The sequence below is a fragment of the Salmo trutta genome, chromosome 12 (genome assembly GCF_901001165.1).
Source record: "Salmo trutta chromosome 12, fSalTru1.1, whole genome shotgun sequence".
In the NCBI taxonomy this organism is placed as follows: Eukaryota; Metazoa; Chordata; class Actinopteri; order Salmoniformes; family Salmonidae; genus Salmo; species Salmo trutta.
The window spans coordinates 47940770-47963672 of record NC_042968.1 but is presented as its reverse complement, the minus strand read 5'-3'; the positions used below and the strand labels follow the sequence as shown (position 1 = coordinate 47963672).

The following is a 22903-nucleotide window of genomic DNA, read 5'->3' as shown; positions in this document are numbered from 1 at the left end:
ATTGGAAGTCCCAATCACCAACACAAACATTCACACACACAAAACTGCCACATCCTGACCCCAAAACTAATACAATAGCTCCATCTGCTGGTCAGGACTTGACAGTACCCCCCCCCCTCAAGGTGCAGACCCCGGAATGCACCTACCAACAGAAAACACCAACAAAAAAAATCCCCAACAAAAACCCATTAAACAATAACCGCTAAACAATAAGGGAGGGAAGGGAGGGTGGCTGCCATCACTGTGCTACACCCTCCCTCCCCAACCCACCTATCCTGGAGGTGGCTCAGGTGCAGGACGTGGACCTCGCTCCACCTTCGGCGTCGCCCACTTTGGTGGCGCCGATAGCTGCGCCGGGCAGACGGGCCACTCGGGCTGACCCTGGCAGACGGACCACTCTGGCTGGACCGGAAGACCGGCGGGCCACTCGGGCTGGGCCGGAGGACAGACGGGCCCCTCGGGCTGGGCCAGAGGACAGGCGGGCCCCTCGGGCTGGGCCGGAGGACAGGCGGGCCCCTCGGGCTGGGCCGGAGGACAGGCGGGCCACTCGGGCTGGGCCGGAGGACAGGCGGGCCACTCGGGCTGGGCCGGAGGACAGGCGGGCCACTCGGGCTGGGCCGGAAGACAGGCGGGCCCCTCGGGCTGGGCCGGAGGACAGGCGGGCCCCTCGGGCTGGGCCGGAGGACAGGCGGGCCACTCGGGCTGGGCCGGAGGACAGGCGGGCCACTCGGGCTGGGCCGGAGGACAGGCGGGCCACTCGGGCTGGGCCGGAGGACAGGCGGGCCAGTCGGGCTGGGCCGGAGGACAGGCAGGGCACCCTGGCAGATCCGAGCAGGCGGGCCACTCTGGCAGACCCGGGCAGTCGGGCCACTCTGGCAGACCCGGGCAGTCGGGCCACCCTGGCAGTTCCGGGCAGTCGGGCCACCCTGGCAGCCCCGGGCAGTCGGGCCACTCTGGCATCTCCGGGCAGTCGGGGCAGTCGGGCCACTCTGGCATCTCCGGGCAGACGGGCCACTCTGGCATCTCCGTGCAGACGGGCCACTCTGGCAGCTCCTGACTAGCGGGCGGCTCTGGCGGCTCCTGACTAGCGGGTGGATCTGGCGGCTCCTGACTAGCAGGCAGCTCTTGCAACTTACGACTGGCGGGCAGCTCTGGCGACTTACGACTAGCGGGCAGCTCTGGCGACTTACGACTGGCGGGCAGCTCTGGTGACTCTTGACTGGCGGGCAGCTCTGATGACTGTTGACTGGCGAGGCTGGGCTGACGCACTAGACTCCTGATGCGTGGGGCTGGTACTGGACGTGCCAGCCTGGAGACATGCACCTCAATGCTAGTGCGTTTAGCGGGAAACACCGGACCGTAGAAGCGCACTGACGGTCTTGAGGGCAGGGTTGGCATCACCCCTTCAGGCTCGATGCTCACACTCCCCTGGCACATGCGGGGCGCTGGTACTGCGCTTACCGGCCTGAAAATGCCAGGCCTCACCACAGCACCTACCCCAAAGCACGGGACCTGTCCAGTGTGTTTTCTTCCAAAAAGGGTACGGGGAGCTGGCCTGGGTCTCCCATCTCGCCCCGCCAAACAGCCCTTGTGCCCCCCCCAAAAAAAATTCTTGGGGCTGCCTCTCGGGCTCTACCTGCCTCCCAGGCAGGTTGTCGCAGTGCACCCGCAATTGCTCCCATGTCCAGTCAATCCTCTCCTCCAGTATTTCCAGCGACCAGGAATCCATCACCTCCCGAGCACGCTGCTTCCAACTTTCCTCCTTCACTTGCCTCTGTCCTCTTCTCCGCTGCTTGGTCCTTTGGTGGTGGGTAGTTCTGTCACAGAAGTTGTCATGGAGAGAAGACCAAGGCGCAGCGGGTATGTGGATACTCATGGTTTTAATTTCAAAAGAGTAAAGTATTCACTGACAAAACAATAAAGATGACAACAGCAACAGTTTTACAGGCTATACAAACGCAGTCCAAAAACAACTACCCACAACCCCAAAGAAAAACACACACACCTATATAGGACTTCCAATCAAAGGCAACTCAACACACCTGCCTTCAATTGGAAGTCCCAATGACCAACACAAACATTCACACACACAAAACTGCCACGTCCTGACCCCAAAACTAATACAATAGCTCCATCTGCTGGTCAGGACGTGACAGATTCCCACGGGGGGCCAGTACGAAAAAAATGCATGAAATGAAATGTATGTATTCACTACTGTAACTCGCTCTGGATAAGAGCGATAAATGACTAAAAATGTAAATGTAAAAAAAATGCAATAATGGACACATGATCAAACCGGAAACAATTCTGATTGCCCTTTTAAGTCTATCTGTAGTCGATACATCCATTTTTAGATTTATAAATGATATATATTAATGTAAAGATATAATTTAATCGTATTATTATTATTATATGTAGTAGAAAGCGATGGGTTAGTAGAAGCCTACATAACCAACCCATAAAGTAACATGTAACATCCATATATATGACCAGCTAAGTAAACTTTAACATTGATTTATCCTGCAATAGATGTTGTTCAATTGGTAACATACATTTCTGTCTTCTTCTAACACCTCGTAAGGGGAAAGTCATCTAAAAGTAACTGAATGTAAATCAGATTACGTCACTGAGTTTAGGGGTAATCCAGAAGTTACGTTACTGATTACAATTTTGGACAGGTAACTAGTAACTGTAATGGATTACATTTAGAAAATAACCCTGATGACGAATCACCCTGCTGACGAATCACCCTGCTGACGTATCACCCCGCTGACGAATCACCCCGCTGACGAATCACCCCGCTGACGAATCCCCCCGCTGACGAATCCCCCCGCTGACGAATCCCCCCGCTGACGAATCCCCGCGCTGACGAATCCCCCCGCTGACGAATCCCCCCGCTGACGAATCACCCCGCTGACGAATCTCATATCTTTGATATAATTATTGTCAGAGCTATGGATGCATCGACGGACAATCCTGGATATCACCACTATCTTATTAATTCTGCTCGGAGGCTAAATAGTGCTTTATTTTACATTTACAATGTTTACAACTGTTACAGGTATCCTGTGTGTGTATTTATTTTCTCTCCTTCTCCTCCTCACATGTGACAATCATCATTCCCCAATCAGTCACCAATCAGAAGACACCTGCTCCTTTTTCCTCAACCAATCACATTCCCCTTTCCCTTTGTTTAAAAACCCAGTCAGTTGTTCTCTCTCTCTCTCTCTCTCTCTAAGCTTTACAACCATTGGAGTAAAACAAGCTGTTCTGATGTGGTGTGGCAGTGGAATTATGATCACAAGTCATTTATATAAGTTATATTCTTCAAGAATCAGTTTTTTCCCCCAAGCCAAAAGACTCCTGAACAGGTAACCAAATGGTTACCTGGACTATTTGCATTGTGCCGCCCCCCCCCCCCCTGCTACACACACACACACACACACACACACCACACACACACACACACACACACACACACACACACACACACACACACACACACACACACACACACACACACACACACACACACACACCTTTTTCTCGCACTATTGGTTAGAGCCTGTTGTATTCGGCATTTCACTGTACGGTCTACACCTGTTGTATTCAGCTCACGTGACAAATAAACTTTGATTTGATTTGAATCAATGGGTTTATATCATAAATGGATGTAGAAACTGCAGACTGCCCCTTTAAGTTAATCGTAGGTTTAGCTTAATTTCAACATCTCGGTCGTGTGGTACAGCCACATACATACACGGGATGTCATACAATATATACAACTAGAAGATAATGTGAAGCTGGAAATGTAGAAACTAACTAAACCAGGAATATTTTCTCAAAGGTGATATGGCTGTCTCACCCTCCTGGTGCTGTCTCACCCTCCTGGTGCTGTCTCACCCTCCTGGTGCTGTCTCACCCTCCTGGTGCCGTCTCACCCTCCTGGTGCCGCCTCACCCTCCTGGTGTTTGCAGCTGCCTTAAAGTGAATCGAGCATCCACACCTCTACAGTATGGCCCTTTCCCCAGACACAGCCCCTCTCTCTCTCTCCCATCCACAGCTCTACAGTATGGCCCTTTTCCCAGACACAACCCCTCTCTCTCTCTCTCATCCACACCTCTACAGTATGGCCCTTTCCCCAGACACAGCCCCTCTCTCTCTCTCTCATCCATACCTCTACAGTATGGCCCTTTCCCCAGACACAGCCCCTCTCGCTCTCTCTCATCCAGTATGGCCCTTTTCCCAGACACAGCCCCCCTCTCTCTCTCTCGTCCACACCTCTACAGTATGGCCCTTTCCCCAGACACAGCCCCTCTCTCTCTCTCCCATCCACAGCTCTACAGTATGGTCCTTTTCCCAGACACTTAGAATGTCATTTGGGATGTGTCCTCCCCCATCGGTCTGTTATACAGATTAGGATGTCATTTGGGATGAGTGTCCTCCCCCATCGGTCTGTTATACAGATTCACCAGCAGGTGTCAGTGCTGCGCTTCACATGACAGTGACTGGCTGTGTTGCTCGTGTCATCTCTTCCCCTCTCAGATCAGGAGAGTGAGGGAGTGTGCATTGCCGAGGGAAGAAAAATCAGAATGAAAAACAAAATGTATTTTTTTTTTTTTAAATGCTTGGGTAAAAAAAATAAAATCCCCTTTCTCCTTGACGACACAAATAGGGAAATATGTTCACTTTCAAACCCAACATGGGGCCAGACCATTCAAACCCAACATGGGACCAGACCATTCAAACCCAACATGGGGCCAGACCATTCAAACCCAACATGGGACCAGACCATTCAAACACAACATGGGGCAAGACCATTCAAACCCAACATGGGACCAGACCATTCAAACACAACATGGGGCCAGACCATTCAAACCCAACATGGGGCCAGACCATTCAAACCCAACATGGGGCCAGACCATTCAAACCCAACATGGGGCCAGACCATTCAAACACAACATGGGGCCAGACCATTCAAACCCAACATGGGGCCAGACCATTCAAACCCAACATGGGACCAGACCATTCAAACCCAACATGGGGCCAGACCATTCAAACCCAACATGGGACCAGACCATTCAAACCCAACATGGGACCAGACCATTCAAACCCAACATGGGGCCAGACCATTCAAACCCAACATGGGACCAGACCATTCAAACCCAACATGGGGCCAGACCATTCAAACCCAACATGGGGCCAGACCATTCAAACCCAACATGGGACCAGACCATTCAAACCCAACATGGGACCAGACCATTCAAACCCAACATGGGACCAGACCATTCAAACCCAACATGGGGCCAGACCATTCAAACCCAACATGGGACCAGACCATTCAAACCCAACATGGGGCCAGACCATTCAAACCCAACATGGGGCCAGACCATTCAAACCCAACATGGGACCAGACCATTCAAACCCAACATGGGACCAGACCATTCAAACCCAACATGGGGCCAGACCATTCAAACCCAACATGGGACCAGACCATTCAAACCAAACATGGGACCAGACCATTCAAACCCAACATGGGACCAGACCATTCAAACCCAACATGGGGCCAGACCATTCAAACCAAACATGGGGCCAGACCATTCAAACCAAACATGGGGCCAGACCATTCAAACCCAACATGGGGCCAGACCATTCAAACCCAACATGGGGCCAGACCATTCAAACCAAACATGGGGCCAAACCATTCAAACCAAACATGGGGCCAGACCATTCAAACCAAACATGGGACCAAACCATTCAAACCAAACATGTGACTAGACCATTCAAACCAAACATGGGGCCAGACCATTCAAACCAAACATGTGACTAGACCATTCAAACCAAACATGGGACCAGACCATTCAAACCAAACATGGGGCCAAACCATTCAAACCAAACATGTGACTAGACCATTCAAACCAAACATGGGGCCAGACCATTCAAACCAAACATGGGGCCAAACCATTCAAACCAAACATGTGACTAGACCATTCAAACCAAACATGGGGCCAGACCATTCAAACCAAACATGGGATCAGACCATTCAAACCAAACATGGGACCAGACCATTCAAACCAAACATGGGACCAGACAATTCAAACCAAACATGGGACCAGACCATTCAAACCAAACATGGGGCCAGACCATTCAAACCAAACATGGGACCAGACCATTCAAACCAAACATGTTAAAGACCATTCAAACCAAACATCAGACCAGACCATTCAAACCAAACATGGGACCAGACCATTCAAACCAAACATGTTACAGACCATTCAAACCAAACATGGGGCCAAACAATTGAAACCAAACATGTGTCGTGTCTTTGGCATCATTAAAACGGAAGACATGTTTATCAAATAACTCTCTATTATTACGCGAATAAACTGATTAATCAACTAGAAGTTCGGGGCACCAAGGACAATATTCAGATTACAAAGCATCACGGGTGTCGTAGGGTAGAGACCAAGACGCAGCCGGAAAATGTATTCTCATCTTCTTTTATTGGTGAAGAAGGAAAACACAAACGTATACAAAACAAAACGAACTTGACAGTCTCGTCAGGCAAACAGCTAAACAAGAATCTCCCACAAAATCCCATGAAAAACAAACTCCTAATTATAGGACCCTCAATCAGAGGCAACAATAACCAGCTGCCTCCAATTGAAGGTCCAACCCCAATAAACTAAACAGAACTACAAAAGACTAGAATGAACATAGAAAATATACTAACATAGAACAATGACTAACAAACCCCGGACTAATAAATCAAATACCCCTCTACCTAAACACATACACAAAACACACACTGAACCACATAAAACAAACACCCCCTGCCACGTCCTGACCAAACTATAATAACAAATAACCCCTTATACTGGTCAGGACGTGACAGTACCCCCCCCCCCCCAAAGGTGCATACCCCGGATGCACCTCAAACAAAAAAACAAAAATAACCCCCAAAACAAAAATAAATCCCAAAACTAAAGGGAGGGAAGGGAGGGTGGCAGCCGTCACCGATGGCTCCTGTGCTACACCCCCCCCCTCCCCTCCCCAAACCTCCTACAGTGGAGGTGGCTTAGGCTCAGGCCTTAATCCCCTACCGGACCAAACCACCCCCACTGCATACCTCTGCCTGAGGCCAGTCACTGAAGACCCTGGACTGTGCTCTGGGAGCTATGGACTGTAGGGCAACTCTAGGAGCTCTGGACTGTAGGCAGACTCACTCGGTGCCGGACTGTAGGCCGTCTCACTCGGTTCTGGACTGTAGGCCGCCTCACTCGGTTCCGGACTGTAGGCCGTCTCACTCGGTTCCGGACTGTAGGCCGTCTCACTCGGTTCTGGACAGTAGGCCGTCTCACTCGGTTCCGGACTGTAGGCCGTCTCACTCGGTTCCGGACTGTAGGCCATCTCACTCGGTTCCGGACTGTAGGCCGTCTCACTCGGTTCCGGACTGTAGGCCGTCTCACTCGGTTCTGGACAGTAGGCCGTCTCACTCGGTTCCGGACTGTAGGCCGTCTCACTCGGTTCCGGACTGTAGGCCATCTCACTCGGTTCCGGACTGTAGGCCGTCTCACTTGGTTCTGGACAGTAGGCCGTCTCACTCGGTTCCGGACTAGACACTGTTGCCAGACACTCTGGACGAGGTACTCTTGCCGGACACTCTGGACGAGGTACTGTTGCCGGACACTCTGGACGAGGTACTGTTGCCGGACACTCTGGACGAGGTACTGTTGCCGGACACTCTGGACGAGGTACTGTTGCCGGACACTCTGGACTGGGACTGGGCTGACACAGTGGAAGCCTAATGCGTGGGGCTGGTAGTGGAGGTACCAGACTGGGGACACGCACCTCAAGGCTAGTGCGAGGAGCAGGAACAGGCCGAGTTGGACTGGGCTGAACCACTGGAAGCCTGGTGTGTGGTGCTGGTACCAGATGTGCCAGACTGAAGACACGCACCTCAGGGCTAGTGCGAGGAGCAGGAACAGGATGAGTTGGACTGGGCTGAACCACTGGAAGCCTGGTGCCTGGTGCTGGTTTAGGAGACGCCAGACTATGCACCTCAGGGTCAGCACGAGAAGCAGGAACTGGATATACCGCGCCATGGGTAAGTACTGGAGTTCTGGAGTGCACCTCTTGCACAACCCGTCCTGGCTGGATAGAAATAGCAGCCGGACTGCTGGAACAAGCGGACTGCTGGTACAGGGCGAAATGGGCTGTGCAGAGGCCTGATGGTTGCCGTGCGTAGAGCAGGCGTAGGGTGGCATGGGCCTAGGAGGCGCACTGGTGGCCAGATGCACTGCGCAGGCATACTCCTTCCAGGCTGGATGCCTACTCTAGCATGGAACTTGCGAGGGGCTGGGATCGCTCGCACCGGACTGTGCGTGCGCATGGGCGAGATCGTGCGCACTTCCGCATACTCCGGCGCTCTCCCCTCCAGTTGCTTCCCATAATAAGCACGGGGAGTTGGCTTGCGGCTCAATCCTGGCTCCGCCAAACTACCCGTGTGCCCCCCCCAAAAAAATTATTGGGGGTGCCTCTCGTGCTTCCCCATCGGCGCGTATAAAGCCTCATACCAGCGCCGCTCCGCCTTGGCTGCCTCTATCTCCTCTGGTGGGCGACGATATTCCCCAGCCTGGTGCCATGGTCCAGCCCCGTCCAGAATTTCCTCCCATGTCCATGATTCCCGACAGTCCTTGTGTTGCTGCTTCCTCCGCTGCTTGGTCCGTGGTTGGTGGGAGATTCTGTCACGGGTGTCGTAGGGTTTAGACCAAAACGCAGCGGGAAAATGTATACTCATCTTCATTTTATTGAGTGAAGAAGGAAAAACACAAACAACGTATACAAAACAAACGAACTTGACAGTCTCGTCAGGCAAACAGCTAAACAAGAACAATCTCCCACAAAATCCCATGAAAAACAAACTCCTAATTATAGGACCCTCAATCAGAGGCAACAATAACCAGCTGCCTCCAATTGAAGGTCCAACCCCAATTAACTAAAAATAGAACTACAAAAGACTAGAATGAACATAGTCATTGTTCTATGTTAGTATATTTTCTAACAAACCCCAGACTAATAAATCAAATACCCCTCTACCTAAATACATACACAAAACACACCCTGAACCACATAAAACAAACACCCCCTGCCACGTCCTGACCAAACTACAATAACAAATAACCCCTATACTGGTCAGGACGTGACACAAAGTTATACTTTTCCTAATATAGCTTTCAGATATTATAATATCTGATCGATTAGTCTCCTTTAATGATGTGTTCTTTACCTCGTCAGTCTCATTCCAAACATCGTAAATTGTTAGTTATCTGCACGAACCCAGTCTTCACTATGAGTCATCCATAAATCAATTGTCTTAAAATCATTTATTTGCTAACTAAATAATTCACAGAAATGCATAACAAACAGATATGGTTACAAGGAAATGATAGGAGAATGTGCCCTAGTGGGCTAAACCGTCATGGCGGCTTGTTACACAAAGAAAGAGGGTTGGGCTTGAATGAAAGAGCAGGAAGACTGAGGAACAAAGACTGCAGCTATGCCATCGTAAATACATTATCGTATGCATTCTAAATTACCGCCCATTTGGAAAAGGAAAATGCAATAAATATTTAGTCTGAGCTGCGCTTCGGTAGGTTGGTTGTAGATGCTGGCCGTGTTGTTCAACAGAGATCTTCCTGTCCTCAGAAGAATGTCACTGGTGGTAAAATGGATACGTTGTAGTATCTTCATTGTGTGTTAGACTGGATACATCGTCCGTCCTTTCCTAGCCCACGTCTACAGCGGCCGCTGCTAACTCAAAGGCTAGGAGGTATCACTTCTGTAGTGAATAAGAGTTCAAAGTTCATACCATTCACAACCAAAGCTCACGCTCAGGTTGGCTTAGTTCTGTACTTGACATGAGAGTCCTTTTAACGCAGAGGCTGCAGACCTCTGCGTTAAAAGGTAGTGGCGAGGGGAGAAGGGTGTGTTTCATAGTTTATAACCCCTGTCTCTTCACATGGGCGGGCCACTGATTGGTCAGGGCTCTTTCCTTATGAAAACCCAATTCTCTCATTTGGAAGCTAAAATTACATTTAATCTCCTAACAAACAGTTTCAATATCAAACATTTAAATTGAACAACAATTCCATGTTAATCTGATAACTAGAATGTGTACACTTTCCTAGGTAGAGTTTATGTTGTCCTGTCATCAGTCATAATGTCTCAGATGACAACCGAACTGACATCCATACTCATTAAGTACCTGGTATATTTCCAACTGGTTCTATTACCGAAATATGGTTCCTTTCCCCCCACTTGTTTGATGTTCCCAGACTCTCTATATTTAACACAGGCTATTCAAAAGTCCTTCAGTAGGGTCAGAGAGAGAGGGTAAGGGAGAAAGGTATTTATGGGGGGGGTCATAAACCTTACCCACAGGCCAACGTCATGACATCAGTATGAAGCCCCATAACATAGAGGAATAGCTGATAGGAAGCAGAGACACAATACAATGATCCTCTCTAGACTAGTCTACAACAATACAATGATCCTCCCTAGACTAGTCTACAACAATACAATGATCCTCCCTAGACTAGTCTACAATACAATGATCCTCCCTAGACTAGTCTACAACAATACAATGATCCTCCCTAGACTAGTCTACAACAATACAATGATCCTCCCTAGACTAGTCTACAACAATACAATGATCCTCCCTAGACTAGTCTACAACAATACAATGATCCTCTCTAGACTAGTCTACAACAATACAATACAATGATCCTCCCTAGACTAGACTATAACAATACAATGATCCTCCCTAGACTAGTCTACAACAATACAATGATCCTCCCTAGACTAGTCTACAACAATACAATACAATGATCCTCCCTAGACTAGTCTACAACAATACAATACAATGATCCTCCCTAGACTAGTCTACAATACAATGATCCTCCCTAGACTAGTCTACAATACAATGATCCTCCCTAGACTAGTCTACAACAATACAATACAATGATCCTCCCTAGACTAGTCTACAACAATACAATACAATGATCCTCCCTAGACTAGTCTACAACAACACAATACAATGATCCTCCCTAGACTAGTCTACAACAACACAATGATCCTCAGTTGTGGGTCTACTCTGGACAGTTGATAAGGATCAGTAGTGGCTCTAGTCTGGACAGTTGATAAGGATCAGTAATGTGGGTCTACTCTGGACAGTTGATAAGGATCAGTAGTGGGTCTACTCTCTAGTTTATAAGGATCAGTAGTGGGTCTACTCTGGACAGTTGATGAGGATCAGTTGTGGGTCTACTCTGGACAGTTGATAAGGATCAGTAGTGGGTCTAGTCTGGACAGTTGATAAGGATCAGTAGTGGGTCTACTCTGGACAGTTTATAAGGATCAGTAGTGGGTCTACTCTGGACAGTTGATAAGGATCAGTTGTGGGTCTACTCTGGACAGTTGATAAGGATCAGTTGTGGGTCTACTCTGGACAGTTTATAAGGATCAGTAGTGGGTCTACTCTCTACAGTTGATAAGGATCAGTAGTGGGTCTACTCTGGACAGGTGAAAAGGATCAGTAGTGGGTCTACTCTGGACAGTTGATAAGGATCAGTAGTGGGTCTACTCTCTACAGTTGATAAGGATCAGTAGTGGGTCTACTCTCTTCAGTTTATAAGGATCAGTAGTCGGTCTACTCTGGACAGTTTATAAGGATCAGTATTGGGTCTACTCTGGACAGTTGATAAGGATCAGTAGTGGGTCTACTCTCTACAGTTGATAAGGATCAGTTGTGGGTCTACTCTGGACAGTTGATAAGGATCAGTAGTGGGTCTACTCTCTACAGTTGATAAGGATCAGTAGTGGGTCTACTCTGGACAGTTGATAAGGATCAGTAGTGGGTCTAGTCTGGACAGTTGATAAGGATCAGTAGTGGGTCTACTCTGGACAGTTGATAAGGATCAGTAGTGGGTCTACTCTCCACAGTTTGAGGTCTAGAAAGGCACAGTAACAGTCCAGTCTGGCTTTATTTTTTTACTTGTGATACTGAGATGTCCTGTGTGTTACGGATCGTCATTCTCCAAAGTCGTCCTGTAACGATCTGGCTACATATGCTCCTATCAGGCTCAGTTATTCAGGAAAGCTTAATGCATACTCTGCCTCCTCTCTGATCCGAACGGCTATTCCTCGCGCACCTAAGGCTTCAATATAGCCTAAATATTTGTCATTTAACTTTGAAAATGTATTACCTTTTAATATGTGGCATTAACACAACCAGTCGTCATGTTTAAATCTGATTAGGCTACTTCTAAATGATCCTGTAGGCTAGCTGCGCACGTTCGTCCAGAATATATCTCCAGCATCCAAACTGTGCTGCGGTCTTTTCATTAATTTGAGAGAGACTAAACGTTTAAAGACATTAGGAGATTTTCAAGCACAATGCCTTCAATACTGGGTAGGGTCTGTTGACTGACAGGGGTCTGTTGACTGACAGGGGTCTGGTGACTGACAGGGGTCTGTTGACTGAAATTGTCAACAGACCCCAATCACAAAATTGTCCAAGTTCAACTTTTCCCCCGATGCCTTGAGATGGATGAAATCATACCTTGAAGGCAGAACTCTGTGTGTCAGAGTGAGCAATGAGCTGTCGCCCACTCTTAGCTATGATTTGGGCGTGCCCCAAGGGTCAATACTGGGGCCCCTCTTGTTCAGCCTGTACATTAATGATCTGCCTTCCGTCTGCACTGGGTCTGAAGTTCAAATGTATGCAGATGATACAGTGATATATGTGCACGCAAAGAGCAAACAACAAGCTGCACAAGAACTCACTACTGTAATGGTCCAGGTTACAAAGTGGCTCAGTGACTCGTGTTTGCATCTCAATGTGAAAAAAACTGTTTGCATGTTCTTCACAAAGAGGCCAACAGATGCTACTGAGCCAGATGTCTATGTGTCAGGGGAGAAGCTCCAGGTGGTATCTGATTTTAAGTACCTTGGAATCATACTTGATTCCAACCTCTCTTTTAAAAAGCAAATAACCAAATTCAACCTAGCTAATTTCCGATTTATACGAAATTGTTTGACCACAGAGGTAGCAAGACTGTACTTCAAATCGATGATACTCCCCCACTTAACATACTGCTTGACTAGTTGGACCCAAGCTTGCTATACAACATTAAAAGCTATTCAGTCTGTCTACAAACAGGCTCTCAAAGTGCTCGATAGGAAGCCCAATAGCCATCATCACTGTTACATCCTCAGAAAGCAGGAGCTCCTGAGTTGGGAAAATCTGGTGCAATACACCGACGCATGTCTTGTATTCAAGATCCTAAATGGCCTGGCTCCCCCTCCACTCAGTATTTTTGTTAAACAGAAAACCCAAACATATGGCAGCAGATCCACAAGGTATGCCATGAGAGGTGACTGTATAGTTCCCTTAAGGAAAAGCACCTTTAGTAAATCCGCTTTCTCTGTGAGAGCGTCCCATGTCTGGAATACACTGCCATCAGACACACATAACTGCACCACATATCACACTTTCACAAAATGCATGAAGACATGGCTAAAGGTCAATCAGATTTGTGAACATAATCCCTAGCTGTGTATTGCCGCTTTCCATGTTGTCTGTTGTCTGTAGCTTGTGAGGTGGGGAAACACTTTGTTGTTTTTATGGATTTTGTCTTGTTGCTTTTTGTTCTATGTTTCTCTGTCTGTATGCTATGTCTTGCTTGTCCTATGTTACTCTGCGTGTGCTCACTGTTCTATGATTGTCTATATTGTAATTGTTTTTAATAACCTGCCCAGGGACTGCGGTTGAAAATTAGCCGGCTGGCTAAAACCGGCACTTTTACTGAAACGTTGATTAATGTGCACTGTCCCTGTAAAAATAAAATAAACTCAAACTCAAACAGGGGTCTATAGACTGACAGGGTCTGTTGACTGACAGGGGTCTGTTGACCGATGGGGTCTGTTGACTGACTGACAGGGGTCTATAGACTGACAGGGGTCTGTTGACTGACAGGGTCTGTTGACTGACAGGGGTCTGTTGACTGACAGGGGTCTGTTGACTGACAGGGTCTGTTGACTGACAGGGGTCTGTTGACTGACAGGGGTCTGTTGACTGACAGGGTCTGTTGACTGACAGGTGTCTGTTGACTGACAGGGGTCTGTTGACTGACAGGGGTCTGTTGACTGACAGGGGTCTGTTGACTGACTGACAGGGGTCTGTTGACTGACTGACAGGGGTCTGTTGACTGACAGGGGTCTGTTGACTGACTCACAGGGGTCTGTTGACTGACAGGGGTCTATAGACTGACAGGGTCTGTTGACTGACAGGGGTCTGTTGACTGACAGGGGTCTGTTGACCGATGGGTCTGTTGACTGACTGACAGGGGTCTATAGACTGACAGGGGTCTGTTGACTGACAGGGTCTGTTGACTGACAGGGGTCTGTTGACTGACAGGGTCTGTTGACTGACAGGGGTCTGTTGACTGACAGGGTCTGTTGACTGACAGGGGTCTGTTGACTGACAGGGGTCTGGTGACTGACAGGGGTCTGGTGACTGACTGACAGGGGTCTGTTGACTGACAGGGGTCTGTTGACTGACAGGGGTCTGGTGACTGACAGGGGTCTGTTGACTGACAGGGTCTGTTGACTGATGGGGTCTGTTGACTGATAGGGGTCTGTTGACTGACTGACGGGGTCTATTTACTTTAAATGACAATCTAAACTAAGTAGGTGAGAGGTGGAGGGTGAACTCTCCCTGCCTGTCCACCTATTGAGATGTGTCTCTTGTTGTCATGACTACCTGTCCACCTATTGAGATGTGTCTCTTGTTGTCATGCCAACTGTCCACCTATTGAGATGTGTCTCTTGTTGTCATGACTACCTGGAACACCTAGTGAGATGTGTATCTTGTTGTCATGACTACCTGGAACACCTAGTGAGATGTGTCTCTTGTTGTCATGACAACCTGGAACACCTATTGAGATGTGTCTCTTGTTGTCATGACTACCTGGAACACCTATTGAGATGTGTCTCTTGTTGTCATGACTACCTGGAACACCTATCGAGATGTGTTTCATTGTCATGACTACCTGGCCACCTATTGAGATTTGTCTCTTGTTGTCATGATTACCTGGAACACCTAATGAGATGTGTCTCTTGTTGTCATGACTACCTGGGCCGCCTATTGAGATGTGTCTCTTGTTGTCATGCCAACTGTCCACCTATTGAGATGTGTCTCTTGTTGTCATGACTCCCTGGAACACCTAGTGAGATGTGTATCTTGTTGTCATGACTACCTGGAACACCTATTTAGATGTGTCTCTTGTTGTCATGACTACCTGGTGGTCGTGTAGCTTGTGTCTCCTTTCTCCATGATCCACAGTATTTCTGAATCAATTGGCTGATATATTTTAATTGTACAACTCAAATACTGCATTTTTTTACCTAGACATACTGAGTGACAAAACATTAAGAACACCTTCCTAATATAGAGTTACACCCCCCCCCCTTTCGCCCTCAGAACAGCCTCGGCGCGTCTGGAAGGGCCTCGGCGCGTCTGGAAGGGCCTCGGCGCGTCTGGAAGGGCCTCGGTGCGTCGGGAAGGGCCTCGGCGCGTCTGGAAGGGCCTCGGCGCGTCTGGAAGGGCCTCGGCGCATCTGGAAGGGCCTCGGCGCGTCGGGAAGGGCCTCGACGCGTCTGGAAGGGCCTCGGCGCGTCTGGAAGGGCCTCGGCGCCTCGGGAAGGGCCTCGGTGCGTCTGGAAGGGCCTCGGCGCGTCGGGAAGGGCCTCGGCGCGTCGGGAAGGGCCTCGGCGCGTCTGGAAGGGCCTCGGCGCGTCGGGAAGGGCCTCGGCGCGTCTGGAAGGGCCTCGGCGCGTCGTGAAGGGCCTCGACGCATCTGGAAGGGCCTCGGCGCGTCGGGAAGGGCCTCGACGCGTCTGGAAGGGCCTCGGCGCGTCTGGAAGGGCCTCGGCGCGTCTGGAAGGGCCTCGGGAAGGGCCTCGGTGCGTCTGGAAGGGCCTCGGCGCGTCGGGAAGGGCCTCGGCGCATCGGGAAGGGCCTCGGCGCGTCTGGAAGGGCCTCGGCGCGTCGGGAAGGGCCTCGGCTCGTCTGGAAGGGCCTCGGCGCGTCGGGAAGGGCCTCGGCGCGTCTGGAAGGGCCTCGGCGCGTCTGGAAGGGCCTCGGCGCATCTGGAAGGGCCTCGACGCGTCTGGAAGGGCCTCGGCGCGTCTGGAAGGGCCTCGACGCGTCTGGAAGGGCCTCGGGAAGGGCCTCGACGCGTCTGGAAGGGCCTCACTATGTCAGGCAGGAACTGGCATTGTGTCTAAAGCGTTCCACAGGGATGCTGGGCCATGTAATCTCCAATGCTTCCCACAGTTGTGTCAAGTTGGCTGGATGTCCTTTGGGTGGTGGGCAATTCTGGATACACACAGGAAACTGTTGAGCGTGAAAAAAACAGCAGCTTTGCAGTTCTTGACACACTGAAACCGGTGCGCCTGGTACCTACTACCATACCCCAGTTCAAAGGCATTAAATATTTTGTCTTGCTCATTCACCCTCTGAATGGCACACATACACAATCCATGTCTCAATTGTCTCAAGGCTTAAAAATGCTTATTTAACCCGTCTCCTCCCCTTTATCTACACTGATTGAAGTGGATTTAACAGGTGACATCAATAAGGGATCATAGCTTTCACCTGGACACACCTGGTCAGTCTGTCATGGAAAGAGCAGATGTTCTTAATGTTTTGTAGACTCAGTGTATAATGGTGTGATAGTTCTAAAGAATGTTTCATACAAAACCCCACTGATGAAATAAATCTGTACCATTATGGACAAAAATAATACATTGAGAAGTATTTGAAAACAAGATCAATTTCCAGTACCTGAGACAGTACCTTCATTATGAGACAGTACCTTCATTTTGAGACAGTACCTTCATTTTGAGACAGTACCTTCATTATGAGACATTACCTTCATTATGAGACAGTACCTTCATTATGAGACAGTACCTTCATTATGAGACAGTACAGTACCTTCATTATGAGACAGTACAGTACCTTCATTATGAGGCATTACCTTCATTATGAGACATTACCTTCATTATGAGACAGTACCTTCATTATGAGACATTACCTTCATTATGAGACAGTACAGGACCTTCATTATGAGACAGTACATTACCTTCATTATGAGACAGTATCTTCATTATGTGACAGTACATTATCTTCATTATGAGACATAACATTACCTTCATTATGAGACATTACCTTCATTATGAGACAGAACCTTCATTATGAGACAGAACCTTCATTATGAGACAATACCTTCATTATGAGACAGTACAGAACCTTCATTATTAGACAGTACATTACCTTCATTATGAGACAGTACATTACCTTCATTATGAGACATTTCTTCATTATTATTATTATTATTATTGTTATTGGGTAGCAGTTGTAAATGAGAACTTTTTCTCAACTTATTATTATTATTATTATTCATCAACTTGCCAACCTGGTTAAATGAAGATGAAATAAAATGTAAAAAAAAATAAAAAATAATGAGACAGTACCTTCATTATGAGACAGTACCGTCATTATGAGGCATTACCTTCATTATGAGACAGTACCGTCATTATGAGGCATTACCTTCATTATGAGACAGAACCTTCATTATGAGACAGTACAGTACCTTCATTATGAGACAGTACCTTCATTATGAGACTGTACATTACCCTCATTATTAGACAGTACATTACCTTCATTATGAGACAGTACATTACCTTCATTATGAGACAGTACCTTCATTATGAGACAGTACAGAACCTTCATTATGAGACAGTACCTTCATTATGAGACAGTACAGTACCTTCATTATGAGACAGTACCTTCATTATGAGACAGTACATTAACTTCATTATGAGAAAATACCTTCATTATGAGACAGTACATTACCTTCATTATGAGGCAGTAACCTTCATTATGAGACATTACCTTCATTATGAGACAGGACAGTACCTTCATTATGAGACAGTACATTATTTTCATTATGAGACAGTACATTACCCTCATTATGAGACAGTACCTTCATTATGAGACAGTACAGTACCTTCATTATGAGACAGTACCTTCATTATGAGACAGTACAGAACCTTCATTATGAGACAGTACATTACCCTCATTTTTTGACAGTACATTACCTTCATTATGAGACATTACATTACCTTCGTTATGAGACAGTACATTACCTTCATTATGAGACAGTACAGTACCTTCATTATGAGACAGTACAGTACCTTCATTATGAGACAGTACCTTCATTATGAGACAGTACCTTCATTATGAGACAGTACAGTACCTTCATTATGAGACAGTACCTTCATTATGAGACAGTACAGTACCTTCATTATGAGACAGTACCTTCATTATGAGACAGTACCTTCATTATGAGACAGTACAGTATCTTCATTATGAGACAGTACCTTCATTATGAGACAGTACAGAACCTTCATTATGAGACAGTACAATACCTTCATTATGAGACAGTACCTTCATTATGAGACAGTACAGAACCTTCATTATGAGACAGTACATTACCTTCATTATGAGACAGTACAGTACCTTAATAATGTGACAGTACAGTACCTTCATTATGAGACAGTACCTTCATTATGAGACATTACCTTCATTATGAGACAGTTCATTACCTTCATTATGAGACAGTACATTACCTTCATTATGAGACAGTACAGTACCTTCATTATGAGACAGTACCTTCATTAAGAGACAGTACAGAACCTTCATTATGAGACAGTACAGTACCTTCATTATGAGACAGTACAGTACCTTCATTATGAGACATTATCTTCATTATGAGACATTACCTTCATTATGAGACAGTACAGTACCTTCAATATGAGACAGTCCCTTCATTATGAGACAGTACAGAACCTTCATTATTAGACAGTACATTACCTTCATTATGAGACATTTCTTCATTATTATTATTATTATTATTGTTATTGGGTAGCAGTTGTAAATGAGAACTTTTTCTCAACTTATTATTATTTTTATTACTCATCAACTTGCCAACCTGGTTAAATGAAGATGAAATAAAATGTTTAAAAAAAATAAAATAATGAGACAGTACCTTCATTATGAGACAGTACCTTCATTATGAGACAGTACAGTACCTTCATTATGAGACAGTACCTTCATTATTAGACAGTACCTTCATTATGAGACAGTACAGAACCTTCATTATGAGACAGTACGTTACCTTCATTATGAGACAGTACCTTCATTATGAGACAGTACAGAACCTTCATTATGAGACAGTACCTTCATTGTGAGACAGTACAGTACCTTCATTATGAGACATTACCTTCATTATGAGACAGTTCCTTCATTATGAGACAGTACCTTCATTGTGAGACAGTACAGTACCTTCTTTATGAGACATTACCTTCATTATGAGACAGTTCCTTCATTATGAGACAGTACATTACCTTCATTATGAGACAGTACCTTCATTGTGAGACAGTACAGAACCTTCATTATGAGACAGTACCTTCATTATGAGACAGTACAGTACCTTCATTATGAGACAGTACCTTCATTATGAGACAGTACATTACCTTCATTATGAGACAGTACCTTCATTATGAGACAGTACATTACCTTCATTATGAGGCAGTACCTTCATTATGAGACAGTACCTTCATTATGAGACAGTACATTACCTTCATTATGAGACAGTACATTACCTTCGTTATGAGACAGTACCTTCATTATGAGACAGTACCTTCATTATGAGACAGTACCTTCATTATGAGACAGTACCTTCATTATGAGACAGTACATTACCTTCATTATGAGACAGTACATTACCTTCATTATGAGACAGTACATTGCCTTCATTATGAGACAGTACATTGCCTTCATTATGAGACAGTACATTACCTTCATTATGAGACATTACCTTCGTTATTATTATTATTATTATTATTGTTATTATTATTATTATTAGGTAGCAGTTGTAAATGAGAACTTTTTCTCAACTTATTATTATTATTATTATTCAACTTGCCAACCTGGTTAAATGAAGATGAAATAAAATGTAAAAAAATAAAATAAATAATGAGACAGTACCTTCATTATGAGACAGTACCTTCATTATGAGACAGTACATTACCTTCATTATGAGACAGTACATTACCTTCATTATGAGACAGTACAGTACCTTCATTATGAGACAGTACATTACCGTCATTATGAGACAGTACCTTCATTATGAGACAGTACCTTCATTATGAGACAGTACAGAACATTATGTGACAGTAACTTCATTATGTGACAGTCTATGTTTTCTAAGCCTACGTCTGAAATGGCACCCTATTCCCTATGTAGTGCACTGCTTTTGACTAGGGCCTATAGGGTAGTGCACCACAGGGAATAGGGTACCATTTGGGAAGTACTAAAAGACATTTGTCCACATCAGTCAGTTTAGGCTGTTTATTATCTTCCTCTATTCGTTTTTCTCAGGAGGAACGACCTCCATCAGCAGCTGGAGGTACATGGTGATTGGCCCTGCAGGGGAGGTGAGAGGTTAAAGGTCAGATTGGACCAATCAGGCTAATTAAAAGGTTAATAATAAATAACTTTAATAAAAAAGGTTAATAAAGGTGACATCAGCCCAATCACAGCATGATCTATAGGCTCTGGGACCTTCTGAGTGGAACTCCACAATGACTGGAATTATCTAAAGGGGAAGAACTCCAGTACCCTCACTGAGGAATAAAACATGTTGATACATTAAAAAAGACTGAAGTTGCAGAAGATAATAGTGTCTGCTTCCCAAATGGCACCCTATCCCCTATATTATAGTGCACTATCTTTCACCAGGGCCCATAGGGTAGTGCACTACACAGGGAATAGGGGACTATTTGGGACACATACAGTGTTGTCTTCTAGTGCACTACACAGGGAATAGGGGGCCATTTTGGGATAAAGGATCTCTCCAACCCTCAAGTGTCAACATCTCTGAGCAGTGGGTCGTTACTCACTCATGACCCTGCGCGTCCAGCTGAACTTGCGGTGTACGAAGGGGAAGTAGAGCAGCAGACCGCTGAGGATGAAGATGGTACAGTACAGATACTCCAGCTCTGGCTTGTCTATGATAGGTGCTAGGACCAGGTAGCAGGACACTATCACCACCAGCGCTGCTATGGGCATGGGACACTGTTGGGGGACAACCAGGACATAACCACCTGTCAGTGTCACAGGAGGAGATCTGGGACAGTATTGCTCTAAAAACAGGTTAAGGGAATCTAGGATTCAGAAAAACATCAAAGCGGTTACCACCCCATTTGTTGTGGTAACCAGCTGAGGGATGTGGCTGGAGAAATGTAACCACTCTAAAATGTATAGACAGAGCTATGGATGTTAGGACTGACCATCCATGAGTTCAACCTGATAGTTACAACTATGTTCTTCCAATAGCCAAGAGATGAGGGGCTGCAGGTAGCCTACTGGTTAGAGCTTTGGGCCAGTAACTGAAAGGTTGCTAGATAGAATCCCCGAGCTGACAAGGTAAAAAAAATCTGTCATTCTGCCCCTGAACAAGGCAGTGTTCCTAGGCTGTCATTGAAAATAATAATTTGTTCTTAACTGACTTGCCCAGTTAAATAAAGGTTAAATACAAAAATGAATATACAGGACTTGGATATATGACAATGTGAGTCTAGTCTTACCTTGACGGGCCTCTTGAGTTCCTTCCTGGTGAAGCGCATGACGATGAGAGCGAGAGCTGTGAGACCGTAGAAAGCCCACACGGCAAAACTGAAGTAGTTGATCAGCGTGCTGATGTCTGTTGGGATAATGTAGAGTACGGCCAGAATACCCTACAACCACCACAACAACAGAGGTGACTCACCACCTGGATTTGGTCTTATGTAGCAAAATGGGAAATGGTATTTGTTTTACAATGAATAAAAGTAGAGACTCAGAGCTTCAAAATGGTAGATCATACACTACATTTGAGGAAACAATGGGAAAGAAATTCTGCTTTTTATTAAGTTGATCAACTTGCCAAAGTGTTTCTACTGCTCTCAAAAAACATTGCTGCCCTGAATTTAGCAGGCACTATTGAGAAAGATCAGTGGGAAAAGTTGTGATGGACTACTTTCTGCACACGGTCAGTATGAGCTGGAGTGACTTGACAACGCGCGGGCCAAACAAGCTGTATAAACACAACGGAGCTGAAAGGGGTTCCAGTCTGCCGTGAAGTGTTCAGCCATGTATAAGAGTAGCTACATTTTCAGATATTATAAGTTTCACATTCTGTCAGAAAGTCGTTTTTTCATTGTAAGTTAAAGAGTACCGTTAGCTAGCGAACGTTAGTTTGCTGGCTCGCTACCTAACATTACGTGTATGATCTGTTTCCTTGTTTACTCACTCTTTAACGAGTGAGGGCTATGACTTGAGTGGGTGTGAACGATGCTGAATGGGTGTAGACAAAGAGGAACTCTGCAGTAGGTGTGCTAAAACATTCAAGGGTCATTTTCTCAAAAGTGAGGTTACAAGTTAACCTCTTATGGCTAGGGGCAGTATTTTCACGGCTGGATAAAAAACGTATCCGATTTAATCTCATTATTAGTCCTGCCCAGAAACTAGAATATGCATATAATTATTAGCTTTGGATAGAAAACACTCCAAAGTTTCTAAAACTGTTTGAATGGTGTCTGTGAGTATAACAGAACTCATTTGGCAGGCCAAAACATGAGAAGATTCTGTTCATGAAGTACCCTGTCTGATCATTTCTTCCCCTTGTTGATTCTCTCTATCTATTACAAGGGATCTCTGCTGTTACGTGACACT

The 22903-nt window shown here is 46.3% G+C and overlaps 1 protein-coding gene across 3 annotated transcripts in view; it reads right to left on the bottom strand.

Moving 5' to 3' along the window:
- The window catches only part of LOC115203666 (b(0,+)-type amino acid transporter 1), a 127367-nt gene that overhangs the window by 72564 nt on the left and 31900 nt on the right, over positions 1–22903 (bottom strand). For 2 of the 3 annotated variants that reach the window (XM_029768577.1, XM_029768578.1), the window contains exons 12-14: positions 21778–21927; positions 21091–21265; positions 20257–20614 (exon numbers count right to left, since the gene is read on the bottom strand). The exons of the other annotated variant lie outside the window; for it this stretch is intronic. In XM_029768577.1, the coding sequence (XP_029624437.1) occupies positions 20553–20614; positions 21091–21265; positions 21778–21927 (387 nt within the window). In that variant the 3' untranslated portion in view covers positions 20257–20552. Of the gene's footprint in view, positions 1–20256; positions 20615–21090; positions 21266–21777; positions 21928–22903 lie in introns of those variants that run through there. 3 annotated transcript variants of the gene reach the window in all.